This window comes from Hyperolius riggenbachi, chromosome 4 (assembly GCF_040937935.1).
Source record: "Hyperolius riggenbachi isolate aHypRig1 chromosome 4, aHypRig1.pri, whole genome shotgun sequence".
In the NCBI taxonomy this organism is placed as follows: Eukaryota; Metazoa; Chordata; class Amphibia; order Anura; family Hyperoliidae; genus Hyperolius; species Hyperolius riggenbachi.
Window position 1 is genome coordinate 205200146 of NC_090649.1, and position 14329 is coordinate 205214474.

Genomic DNA, 14329 nt, shown 5'->3' on the forward strand with positions numbered 1-14329 from the left:
TGACATTTTTTTGTCCAGTCTCCGCTCATTGCTAAGCGTAGAGTGAATGGCCCCTATGTTATACATAGGAGACATTCACATTTGTCACACTGCAAAGAATCCGCGGGATCCGTTGCAGTAAGCAGACCACACTTCTGTGCAGTCCGCGATAAACCTCGGCCAGGCAGATGCGTTCCCCCATATGGCCTATGGGGGGGCGCATCTGCCCCGGGCACCAGCCGAATGGCTAAGGACCTTCGGGTGGACCTTATACTCTTTGCTCCCGCTGGCTGCAAGTGATCCGGATGTAAGTGGGAATGGGTCCGAAGGGAGCCCCATGATGTCATCCCTGCCGGGGAAAGTCCTTGTACATGTATAAAAGTCCAAATACACACCGATCCGCTTATTACCCCCCTTCCTTTCAACTGAACATGCTAACCAACAGAGAGCTTGAAAGCATTAACACAACTAAGACACCATGCAGAACACTCATGCACAAGAGACAGGGAATAAGAAGGTAGGGGTGTGTGTGCATGAGACAGGGAATAAGAAGGTAGGGGTGTGTGTGCATGAGACAGGGAATAAGAAGGTAGGGGTGTGTGTGCATGAGACAGGGAATAAGAAGGTAGGGGTGTGTGTGCATGAGACAGGGAATAAGAAGGTAGGGGTGTGTGTGCATGAGACAGGAAATAAGAAGGTAGGGGTGTGTGTGCATGAGACAGGGAATAAGAAGGTGTGTGTGTGTGTGTGTGTGTGTGTGTGTGTGTGTGTGTGTGTGTGTGTGTGTGTGTGTGTGTGTGTGTGTGTGTGTGTGTGTGTGTGTGTGTGTGTGTGTGTGTGTGTGTCCCACTCCTTTCAAACAAGTTTAACAATCAATGAGATGGCTAGCACAGACTGCCCTCCTCACTTCATGCATGAAAATTTCAGAAGCATAACTGGAAAAAAGGACTATGTGGCTGAAATGAGTTACATAAACACAATGTGTTATTGTAGCCGAGATCAAGCCGAGTGCACAAGTGTATAATGCTGTTCAAAGATGATGAGATGATGAAACTAGTTGGGACTTATTCGTCTCTTCAGTCTTTGCAAACCCGAATCTGACAATGAGAAAGAGAAAACCTGGACAGCATGTCAGCAGTTTACATAAAGTTTGCTACGGGCTTGCAGGAAAAAAGTTGATATGTGATTTCATCCCTGAAATAAAGACATAACATTCCTGCCCAAACAAAAGCTTGTCAAGGAAATTACAGCTGTGGAGAAGGATCTGTTCTCATGATCTGGTGTTTATGGCCTCACCCAAATCTATGAGATGCAACTTTCCTGAGGACACAATGCTACCAAGCAAGCTCATATGTTCCATAACTATCCTCCAACTTCCTTTTAACTATGTGGCATAACATGCTGTGGTACAGTCAATGCAAGATCACATATACTACTAATTCAATTACTTCAGACAATTCATAATTACATCATATTAATTTTCCTGAAGGAAAAATTATTAAGTATAACTGTACCTGCACATCTACATACAGAATATCACAGTTATGATTAAGGGGCCACGAGCTCCGATATGCGTGAGCTTTTTTAACGTTTTGTACCCACTGATGTAACAATAAACGGAGAACTTTTTTTCACCCAGCCATTGGTGCAGCGGAATTTTTTTTTCTACTACATACAGAATATGTTTGCTCCACAACTGCATAAAGAAAACTGAAGTGGACCTCCAACTTAGGCTGTCCAGCTACTATAGCCTAATGCTGACAGATGTGATAAGCAATGTCATCTTGTCTACCTAAAGAATATAAAAAGTAGACAAGTTTGCAGAGCAGTAGGAGTCTATGGCTGTTATGTTAGAATCCCTCCCTAGCCTGGAATAATCAACTGGGCTTAAAATGGGAGTTGGATTTAAAAACCAACCTGACCAAGTTTTCAAATGTATATAATTGCTATTAAGGAGTAGGATCAAAATTCCACAGATGTCAGACATCATAGTTCCATCTGTGGATGTTGTGCTGCTACTTAGTCGGGCCCTGATAATTTTATAAAATATCATCAGGCCTTTCCCAGCAGGACTTCTATTGTGGCAAAACACTCCTGAAAGCAGTTGCTGCTCCCTAAATACATGGACTCCTTGCTTATTTGTTTGGTGTGGTTTTCCTAGAAGATGCCTAAAGAAAATCCAAGTTAGACTTACCAGTGGCACAATTTCTATGAGACAGCTTCTCTACATTCCACCCTTTTTTGGTTCCTAATCTCTTGATATGGGGACTACATATTTTATCCTAAATCTCCATATGTGATAATACCTTCTAACTGGAAACCAAGGTGGAGGAAGCATTATTTAACTGCAAGCAGAAACGACATACACTGAAGAGCAAAACCAAACCCTGACATTGTGTTGAGAAACATCTGCACAATGTATGGACTATAACCTAAAATCCAGATTGGAGATACCATAAAAGGTCATGGAGAATAAAAGGGATACGATTCTGTGGGACTTCCTGATCCAGACAGACAAAAAATGTCTAACCAAATACAGACAAGGTAGACAAGGACCAGGAGACATCCCTGGGATTGATGTAGTAATGCCAAGCAACTGGATCATCAGGAAGGTGTATAAGAAGCTAGAGAAGTACCAAAGAGGAACTAGAAAATAGGTGGAAAACAAAAGCCAAAGAGGTCACAGAAGTGGAAGGAGCACTTGAGGCAGTAACTCCTAAGCTGGAGGAGTAGCTTCAACAGATCTCAGAGGCAACATCCGATGTCTGATCCAGAAGGGTGAAGTGCTAGGAACAGCCAAGATACTAGAGATGGGAAGTCCGGATCTTTTCAATGATTCAGATGATTCGAATCGGATCATTGAAAAGATCCGGATCTTTGATCCGAATCTCGAATCATTTTACTAGAGAAGCATTCGGGGGTGAAATGACTAGCAGGACAGGACTTTCCCTGCAGTGGACAGAGAAGGGGAGGGGGGTGGACAGACAGAGAAGGGGGGGGATGGTGGACAGAGAAGGGCTGGGAGTGACCAGAGAAGGGAGGAGGTGGACGAAGAGGGGTGAGCAGAGAGCAGAAATTTTTTTTTGCACACATTACCCACATGTTGCAATTATATGCTTTAAATATATTTCACCTATATGTTCATCTGTATACTTTGAATGCAAGCATCTCACAGTGAAAGAAAGCATTCCCCGTCCCAATGTGTCCTTTTCTCACCTTGAACACTCACAAGGATCATATTGCAATGCAATCACAGTGCCTGCCCTGTCATTCTAGCCCAGCATGCTGTCTGCAAAGTTACTCAGCTGTGCTTCTGAGCCAAAAGTTTCCCATTTGTTCACTATGCACAACTACGGAACAGACAGCCTAAAATGAGCAGCACATTACAGCCAGTACGTGTGCTCTACACATATCTGGCAGTGGCACCCATGTGCCCTCATCTACCTGTCCCTGTGCAAGGCTGGCTCTCCTCCAACTGAGCGATCCATCACTGCTCTGCTTCCAGGCCCCCCCCCCCCCCCGCCGCTCCTGGCTCCACCCACTTTGTGAACCGAATCGTTCATTTTGATGATTCGGATGATTCAACTCACAAAAGAGATTTGGATCAAAGATCCGAATCGTTCATGATCCGGACAACACTACAAGATACTGAGTAGAAGCCTCAGCCTCCCAGTCCCAGGCCTCTAGTAAAGCACCTTAAGAATTTGTTTGCGGTTCACCAAATGCTACAGAACATTTAACTCCAAGTATATTTGCAAATTCCCCAGCACAATGAGAGAAGATATTCTCTGACTATGATTTGCGCTCTCATTAACAGTGAACAGTGAAAAGGCTGTCTGCATGTTTTGGATACCGGATTTTTAGCTGTATGCATGGATGGATTTAATTCAGTTTGCAATAGCTGTATTCACCTAATACTAGAAAAAAAAAAACTTACATTTGCTTAAAACAGCAAAAGGCTGATAAATGTGCTCCACTTAACACTTTGAAACTGCAATTTAAAGAAAACATTTTTTGGCTTTCATTTTATGCAATTTTTTTTGCCAACATTTACCCCAAAGCTTTAAAGAGTACAAAGAAATAGAATAATTCAAATCACTCATTAACACTCAAGCAGGGCTTACAGTATAATATAACAATCTATTATTGGTTTCAAGGGAAGTCTGCTAATCAACCAAAATATGTCTAGGCTGTAGAAGGAAACCTAGATAACATAAGGAAATCTAGCAAATTCTGGAGAACATATATTCCCATGCAGACAATGTTTTGAACTTGGGATACTCCATTCTGCAAGGTAAGAATGCTAACCAGTTTATTGTTGCAGTCTTCCTGCCAACACAACTGTTAAGTGACACTGCTCAAGATTGCCTCTAACAATCTGTTCCATCACCCCAACGTGATCAGCCATATGAATTCTGAACCGTGAGTAATGGCTCTGTCAATCAAAGCTGGCTCCAGTGCCTTTAACTTATGTAAATGGTGGAGAAAGGATACCATCCTAGAAAATAAATCTGTATCTTTGAACATGAATTCCCTGCCTCAGATGTCAAAAAAGGGCTCCCTGGACACCAGTAACAATCTGAAGGTTAGGACAAGTATTCAGCTTTCCCTCTTTAAAGCCCAATCTACACGATACGATTCTTTGTACGATTCTATTTACAATTCGATTAAATCCGACATGTCCGATTGGGATTCGATTCAGTTCGATTTGCCATTGCAAAACAATGGCAAATCGAATTGCTTCGAATTGAATCCCGATCGGACATGTCGGATTTAATCAAATCGTAAATAGAATCGTAATTGAATTGTACAAAGAATCGTATCATGTAGATTGGGCTTTAGATAACCAGAATTCTACTAGGCACATTTCTGGGCTCAAATGCCAAACCCCTAATTTATTTGTGACAAAACCTATGGAGTGTCTGTTTTGTCTCTTAATTTAATTTATGTTCTCATGCACAAATAAGATGGTAAGGTAAACAGATTTAAAAGCCTTGGATTATAAGGTCTGGCTTTTCAACAAATGACAATAAGTGTTTTATCTTTGTTCAAATCTAAAAGGCAATACTATTTAAAGTAGGGTCATCAAATTAGTTTCTGCTATAAAGACTCCCTGTAGTCAGTATTTTGTTTGAGGGAACAGATAATAGGGAAGCAACATGAATCACTACAAAATGAGACAGAGTCCAGGGATGGTAATAAAAATAAGAACATAATGAAACTGCTAAATAACAGACTCCCAAGGCTATTATGTATACAAATGAAAACACTACAGTTCACTCAAAGTGACTATAGAAGTAAAACAAAAAACATAGTTGTGCTTGAAAGAATGAACTTCTGAATTTCAAATTTTCTTCATGTATATGATTAAGACATCACCTGTATTTCAATGAAATCTTAAATAAGATCAGAACCAAATTAAGTCCATTTATTAAGAACAATGATCCAGAGCTCAGCATTTGCACAGGATTTGCTACTTAAATTCAGAATTTAAAGTTCAGTCAGTGATGACCAGTGGTGATGGTCCACAGGAAGAACAGCAAGATACAGCCAACTCGTCTCAGATGGGAGAAGGTTCTTATGCTGGAATGCAGTGTCTTTTTTCTATAGAATACTTTTTGTTGAAGCCAAAAAGTTCTAAATGTGTCCCATTTGTTCAACGAACATGAACAATGTGCTTCTTGCTTATCCACATGCTCTTTAGCATGTGTATGCGGGCAGAGAGGTTATGGTGGATAGCAGGGGCTTTGCCTTTCTAAACCTGCAACATATACAATTGTTTCTCTGCTTCTGCTCAACTCAAACACTGGCATTCTCAAACACAAAATGAGGTAGTTTGAGATATACTTAGACTATTGCATGTCGAAATCTGGATGTGCCATTTAATAATCAAGCAGGGCAAAAGTGGTTCTAAAATGCCAGCAACTGTTCATGGCATACTTAACCAAGGCCTGGGAGTTTCAATTCTTTAAAGATAGTATTTTATCTATTTCTATTCCATTAAGTATCAGTTACTTTTTTTTTGGAGGTCCACTGAAATCTCTTATTAGAGCCTCAACACACTTCCACAAACCTGCACTGTGAAGATCAGCCTTGACTAGTAGAGAACAACAATTCAGTTCTTTAACCAGCCTGGCGCTCTATTAAGATCGCCAGGCTGGCGACTGGACTTTTTTTTTTTTATTAAAAAAAACTATTGCATGCAGCCAACTGAAATTTGGCTGCATGAAAGCCCACTAGAGGGCGCTCCTAATGCGTACTTCTGATCGCCTCCGGCGATCAGAAGTAACAAGAAAGGCCGCGATGAGCAGCCCTTCTTGTTGTGTTTTCCTCGTCGCCATGGCGACGAGCGGAGTGATGTCATGGACGTCAGCTGACGTCCTGACGTCAGCCGCCTCCGATCCAGCCCTTAGCGCTGAAAAATCGTTCAAGTGATAGGATAATTCTGACTGGAAGAAAAATCATTCACTACACCATCAACGAACCAATCTTAGCTTCCTATCTATCACAACCAACAAGAAAATCCAAATTTTGGTTTGACAAAAATTGAATTCGACGACTATTTTCATAATCGTTCATAATCGATTTTGCTCATTAAAGATTATTTACAACCAATCCGATCAGAATTTCTAATTGCTTAAACGATTCTTCACTAGAAATTGGACAGTTAGTGGCCACCTTAAGAATTGAATGGTCTTCCTAGATGCCACACAAGTACAACTAGGATAGATTTTATTCAAATTAACAAGCATATTTTTAGACATTTTCCATTTTTATTTATATAAAAACTGTTTTTTGCTTGGAAGATTGCAAAACATGAACAAACAGAACATGTTGTTTAAGAGGACCTTCTTTTTTAAGTGATTTTCTGTTAGAGTGAACAATGAAATTTGACTACCAACACAGGGCATAGCACACATTTGTAAATTGATAAAATCTAATAAGCTTTCTAATGGCCACATTGTATAGACATTAAGGACCTCCATTTGATCTAGCCGCTGACATGTGCACAGATTCACGTACTCCAAATCTTATACTTCGACTAAGCATTCCTGTGGTTATATACGTAGGTCTACAATTTTAAATGCATCAACTACTGTTTTTATCCAGCAATTAGACTGAGGAACTGAGTGTACTAACCACTTCTTAGCCACTTCCTTTCTTTTTTTTTTCCCTAGCTAAAAAAAAAAAAAAAAAGTTGGCGAATAATCGGAGTTTTTTCCACCGACACATCAAGCTCATCTAACCATCTGAGAATTCAGATTATGTTAGAGGTGGATTGTATTTCATGTAACACCTGACTCCTCCATATCATGTGGATACAATACCCCGGTGTAGAGGTGATATTTTAACCATTCTGAGTAGGCTCGGAGTTTGGCCTGGAATAATTGGCTTAATAAACTCTGCTTTAGGAAGACATCTATTGTGTCTGGTCATGTCCAGTTAAACAAGTTGCAATGCAATTGCAAACATAGCAAAAACAGTTGTGAAAGATTACCGTAACAACTGGATCTCAGTGCAGTCCACTGGATATTGGAACACTTGTTTCAGTACTATTTGGACTCAACATGTTTTTTTGCACAGTGCCATAGGAAATATTAACAAAGAAATAGCCCATGTCCAGCGGTAACCTTAGGTCTATAAAATGTTAAACAGCAACCTTTTTCCTGCCATGTCTAACCCTAACTCATAAAGCCTCCCTAACGCCATTAACCCTGCTCTCGCATTAAAGGGACACTGTAGGGGGATCGGGGGAAAATGAGTTGAACTTACCCGGGGCTTCTAACGGTCCCCCGCAGACATCCTGTGCCCGCACAGCCACTCACCGATGCTCCGGCCCCGCCTCCGGTTCACTTCTGGAATTTCAGACTTTAAAGTCTGAAAACCACTGCGCCTGCGTTGCCATGTCCTCAATCCCGCTAATGTCACCAGGAGCATACTGTGCAGGCCCAGTATGGTCTGTGTGTGCGCAGTACACTCCTGGTGACATCAGCGGGATCGAGGACACGGCAACGCAGGCGCAGTGGTTTTCTGACTTTAAAGTCTGAAATTCCAGAAGTGAACCGGAGGCGGGGCCGGAGCATCGGTGAGTGGCTGCGCGGGCACAGGATGTCTGCGGGGGACCGTTAGAAGCCCCGGGTAAGTTCAACTCATTTTCCCCCGATCCCCCTACAGTGTCCCTTTAACGTTCCTATTGTTCCAACACAATCACACTTCATCCCAATTCCAAATTATATTTTATGTGCAAAACTGTATCCACAATAATTCTGTTTCACAATGATCTCTCTTTGGACAATACTTTGGATGCCCAGAGTCTCAAACTTCCAATGAACTAGTCAACAATGAAGCCATGAATCCCCTCTAGTGGTTTGAGCAAATCGTGACTTTTGTTCAGTTTCAGCGCTGCTTTTTGTGGTTTATTAACCGCACCCAAGGTGCTTCCTCTGTGCAACCCTTAACCTAGCAATTACATGCATGTCAGATTCACTTACTTTTCCTAATCATCATCATAACTATTATTCTTTCTTCTCAAATTTTAGCAGTACAGCTGTGACAAGCATGTCGGGCTCTCTCCTGGATTACAAGACCTTCTTTCCATCCAAACGGATGATTAGTCAGTGTTCTCATCTTCACAAAACAAGAAGCCATGGAACAGTCTCTTTACCAGGCAAATGCAAGGCAACTGAACCTTGAAAGGCTACATTATAGATTCATATCAAAGACAGCCTATGCTGGTTGTGTACATTAAGATCTGTTTCTAAGACTAAATGGCCAATAAAATCACAGGATCACAACTATGCAAAACTGAAGTACTAACTTAATCTGTTGGATTGGATGCAATTTATGATTCTAAGGGTTACTTTGATCTAAATGTTTCCTATGGTTCATCACACTTGTGATCATTTAAATTGATTCCATTCATTTTCCATGACCGATTATTATTCAGTCTGTACAATGTATCAGATCACTACGTGTTTATGACAGGTTTTTGTTGCATTTAATAAAACATTTTTTTTTAATTACATATGTATAAAAGAGAAAAAGGACTGGACACAGACTTGCAGTGGAAAATGACAAAGCAGTGTAAATGGGAGCAATACATAAGACACTAGCTCTCCAGCAAGCTCTGCTCGCAGTGCTCTATATTAGGAATAAAGGGGAAGCACTTGGATCCTTAGTAGTATTATCTGGGGAAGGGGGAGCTTTGCTACTGGTGGGGATGGGGGGATCCTTAATGGTATTATCTGGGGAAGGGGGAGCTTTGTTACTGGTGGGAAAGGGAGGATCCTTAATGGTATTATGTGGGGAAGGGGGAGCTTTGTTACTGGTGGGGAAGGGGGGATCCTTAATGGTATTATCTGGGGAAGGGGGAGCTTTGTTACTGGTGGGGAAGGGGGGATCCTTAATGGTATTATCTGGGGAAGGGGGAGCTTTGTTACTGGTGGGGAAGGGGGGATCCTTAATGGTATTATCTGGGGAAGGGGGAGCTTTGCTACTGGTGGGGAAGAGGGGATCCTTAGTGGTATTATCTGGGGAAGGGGGAGCTTTGCTACTGGTGGGGAAGGGGGGAGCTTTGTTACTGGTGGGGAAGGGGGGATCCTTAGTGGTATTATCTGGGGAAGGGGGAGCTTTGCTACTGGTGGGGAAGGGGGGAGCTTTGTTACTAGTGGGGAAGGGGGGAGCTTTGTTACTAGTGGGGAAGGGGGGATCCTTCGTGATATTATCTGGGGAAGGGGGAGCTTTGCTACTGGTGGGGACGGGGGGGGGAGCTTTGTTACTGGTGGGGAAGGGGGGATCCTTAGTTATATTATCTGGGGAAGGGGGAGCTTTGCTACGGGTGGGGAAGGGGGGAGCTTTGTTACTAGTGGGGAAGGGGGGATCCTTTGTGATATTATCTGGGGAAGGGGGAGCTTTGCTACTGGTGGGGACGGGGGGAGCTTTGTTACTGGTGGGGAAGGGGGGATCCTCAGTGGTATTATCTGGGGAAGGGGGAGCTTTGCTACTGGTGGGGAAAGGGGGATCCTTAGTAGTATTATCTGGGGAAGCGGAGAGCTTTGTTACTGGTGGGGAAGGGGGGATAAAAGCATTGCTGCACACTCTGCATTCACCCAGATAAAAACAGATATTTGAATGAAGAAGCCACTGTTTTTTATTAGAAAATATTAATTTATATTCTATACAAGGTACTTTTATTATGGATCTTGCTTCTACTCCAGCATACAGCACTTACAAATCTTATCAGTAGTTAATTTGAAGTATAGACCTGAGAGCAAAGGATCAATTTATTCCTGTAGAAGCAATGGGGGCAAGTATTTAAGCAAAGACCAGCACATACTAGTTCAATGCAGCAACAGTGTAAAAGCTTTTACTGTACATAGAGTGGTTGACATGTCTGTTTCTTAGAAAGGGTGAAAAACAGAAACTGCAAGGGAATTGCACTAATGATCAATACCCCATTTTAAGCAGTTTTAAGCACACTGGATCAATTGGGATATGTGTAGATCCAGGACGGTGATGTACAAGTTTCAATCTATTTTTTTTTTTCTGATCAAACTTGATGAACGGATGTCTTTTTTTAAACCAAACTATGTAACTTGGGTATAAGCAAACTACTACTCTGAAAAAAACTTTTTTCAATGCTTTATATTTTCTATTGCGGAGAGTGCCAAGTACACAATTCAGACAGAATGTGATAGAGGAATGCCAACTAATAGGTTTTATTTACACAAATTTGAAATTACATGATTCCACAGAGCAGCCATTTTGTTTGGATCATAAACAATAGATTCAAAAAACTCACCCTTCTGCAAAGTTACTGTCCTCCTTCCAGGCAGTGATGCGGCAGATGAAGAGTGTATTAGAATAATCTTGTGGTCGCGTTGTGAAATCTGCAGGGCAGTCAGTAAGAGGAACATATATTCGAGGAAGTCTGTGGTCCACAGGTGAGAATAAAGCATACTTCTTGGCAAGTTCTCCATTCTTGTCTGCCATGGGTTTAATGAAGCCAGTAGCTGCTCTGGAGTGTTTTTTCTCCAGAATGAATACCACCTAAGGTAGACCAAAACTTAACATTCAGTTTAAAATAAGCAAAAAACTAAATTAACAAGATGTGGAATTTTAAACAATTGTCAAACTTGTAAATCTTTAATGTTCAGAATACATTGGCCCTTATTCAGTTCACTTTATCTCCTAGGTGATGTTTTCACACCTTATCAATAAAATGCATTTTAAGCCAGTAGCAAGCAAGAAAATACTCATAATGATGTTGACAGTACAAGTGTAGAATGCTGAAAAGTTAGTTTAACAGAAGGTGAAAAATGATCTCCTAGGAGAAAACTTAGGAGAAAAAGTGACTTTGTGTCCATAGCCATGTTAAAACAAAACTCAAGGCAAAGTTGCATAGTTGGATTCTTAGGGCTGCTAGGAATGGGAGCAAGGGGAAGAACAAGCTAGCAATTCTAAAGAAAAAAGCAACTACGTAAGCAAAAGTAGGAACAGAGGAAGACTCTTTCTATTGAGAATTTTAAAGCAAGCACTACTGGTTTATATATTATTCACAACAAAACGTATCCAAGAAGAAAATACATGCGCTAGCATCAAACTGCAAAAAAAAAGGGGGGAAAGGGGAAGAAGAGGATTCAGCAGATGTGAATACAGTGCTAAGCATTTCATACTAATGGCTAATAAAACATTCAACATTACGTGAAGTGAATTTGTGTAAAGTGAAATGAAGAGCTCATGAACACTTTTAGACCTGTATTGAGCTTTACAGAGGAAGCATAAAAAAAAAAAAAAATTAATGACGGTGAATGTGTAAAACATTAATCAGTGTACCAGAGAAAGGAGTGGGAGGAATGGGACAAATGTTGCCAGTTTTAGAGACTTGAAATCTAATACTCCCAGAGATGCCCTGTTGGGCAACACGCCCAAAACTAAAACACATTTTGATTCCTCACCACCACTTCCTTATCATTAATGTCCAAGAGATTATTGTACAGTCTCCACTAGACAGTTGTTACACACAAGATCATTTTTTATTTATTGGGAAGTAGCACAGTCTGTGAATTAGTTACCAGATGTCATTTCAATATAATATAGTCATTTACTAAACTGTAAATGTATCATTCTCAGTATGAGCTAAAAACAATCCGCGAGGAAGATGGAGATTTTGACCTCCTGACAAGGATAACTGCCTAGACATCAATTCAATCCTCCAGCTTCAATATTTAAGTTACTGGAAGAGAGTAAAGGGGCCCATACACTGGTCGATTTCAGCCATCGATTGATCAATTCTATAGAATCGATTAATCAGAAATCAATTCTTTTGAATCAGCAAATCTATTTTCGATCGATTTGATCTGACGGGATGGAAAATCTAGGTCGATCTGCTGTTGACAGCAGATTGATGGCCCATAGAGTTGCATTAGATCTAAGGGTGCAATAATGCATTTAGATGGATTTTCAATAGATTTCCAATAGATTTCAGAATGAAATCTATTAGAAATCTGTTCCTAGTGTGTGGCACACATCAGTAGATTCCTGTCAAAATCAACTTGACAACCATCTTACAGAAATCTATCTGATGGTCGAATCGTTCAGAAGGCACACTGCTTGGGGGAAAAAGGAGTTCCTGTTCCTGGAGGTTTTGGTGGAAATAGTCCTGTAACGGTGGTCTGAGCACATGCGGTTGAAGAAGCGGCTGCCGGGATGGTGCCGGCCATTCGTGATCCTGTATGCCCTTGTTCTCAGTCTGGATGCGTGGAGGAGATCCAGAGGTGGCGGGGGGAACCAATGATTCTTTCCGCTGCATTGATTACTCTTTGCAGTTTGCACCTGTCGCTCCCGGTGGCTCCACCATACCACACGATGATAGATGAGCACAGGATTGACTCGATGGTTGCAGTGTAGAAGCTTGACAACAGTTCCTGCGGCATACCAAACTTCCTGAGTTGTCTTAGGAAGAACAGCCGTTGCTGCGCCTTCTTTTGGCATTTAATGGTATTTTCACTCCATCTCAAGTCGTTGGTGATGGTAGTGCCTAGAAACCGAACGCTTGATATACTGGTGACTTCAGTGCCTTCGATGAATACTGGGCTGAGTATGGGGGGGGGGGGAGAATTTCCTTTAGTCGATAACCAACTCGACAGTCTTTGCAGCGTTTAGGACAGCAGTGAAAATGCTTTGGCAATTCTGCCCAGGCAGCATCCTCCTACAGCTACCCTCTACCACTTCAGTGGTACAGCGCAGAGAATGACAAATGTTGGCACACCAGAACTTCCCCTACGCAGATTGCAGGCACTATTAGGACCTACTAAACCTCACAGAGTACTTCACTGAGCAGGCACATAATTTATTATCTCTTCATACAGTGAAGGTCTGCTTTAAGGAAGCCACTAAAAACTTGTTTGTAATCCGTGAGCATTGGTAGGAGAAGAAGGACCTGTAATTCTATCTAGCCTGACTATTAAAGCTAAGATTTTATTTTATATGTATTATAAATAAGAATAAGAAAAAAATGAAAAAAGTCATTATCTCAAATTTCAGCCGTTAAAGTTTTAAAATGAAAATGTGCTACTGTAATTAAAACCCACAGTTTTTATTTCCGCATTTGTTCTTGTTATTACAACGTTTAAAATTATGTTTTTTTGGGTTTTCTCATTGCACTCTATCAATAATTACAAGCCTATATTTAAAAAAAAAAAAAAAAAAACAGTAATACACCCACATGGAATACATATTTAACCACTTCGGTACCAGCAGCCTCTGCCCCCTTAAGGACCAGAGGCTGCTGGTACGCTAAAACGCTGCATACCGACGAATCGCCGCAATAATCAGTCGCTCCCGCCGGTCACGCCGCTCTGTCCCCGCCGCAGGCTGCTCTCTCTATGATGGCAGAGCGCTGTGCGCTGGTCAGGAGCCGCTTTCATTGGCTCCTGACCCTGTCACTCAATGTAAGCCAATGGGAACGGCTTACAGGAATGACAGGGCCAGGAGCCAATGAAAACGGCTCCTGCCCGGCTCACAGCGCTCTGCCGTCATAGAGGCGACAGGGCAGCACATTGCGGCGGGGGGCAGAGCGGTGAGAGCAGCAGGAACGGGCAGGGGCGCATGGTGAATGGGACGTAGAGTTTACGTCTGGTCAGAACCGCAGCGCCACCCACCTGACGTAGATTTGTACTGCGTAGGTCCCTAAGAGGTTAAAAAGCTAAAATAGGGTAACAATTTACATATGGTCTTTTAAATTCTGTAGCTTTGGCGATTTTTGTCTGTTATATGCGGGCAGGCGGAGGGCATAAGTGGTTAAAGGGCTTAATATAGGTACAGGACATTTATATTGTAATATTTTTAT

At 41.7% G+C, this 14329-nt stretch overlaps 1 protein-coding gene across 3 annotated transcripts in view; it reads right to left on the reverse strand.

The window, feature by feature from the left end:
- Positions 1-14329, reverse strand: part of DIS3L2 (DIS3 like 3'-5' exoribonuclease 2) — a 313259-nt gene that overhangs the window by 143275 nt on the left and 155655 nt on the right. For all 3 annotated transcript variants that reach the window (XM_068281273.1, XM_068281272.1, XM_068281274.1), the window contains one exon: positions 10781-11028. In XM_068281273.1, coding sequence (XP_068137374.1) covers positions 10781-11028 — 248 coding nt within the window. The remainder of the gene's footprint in view (positions 1-10780; positions 11029-14329) is intronic.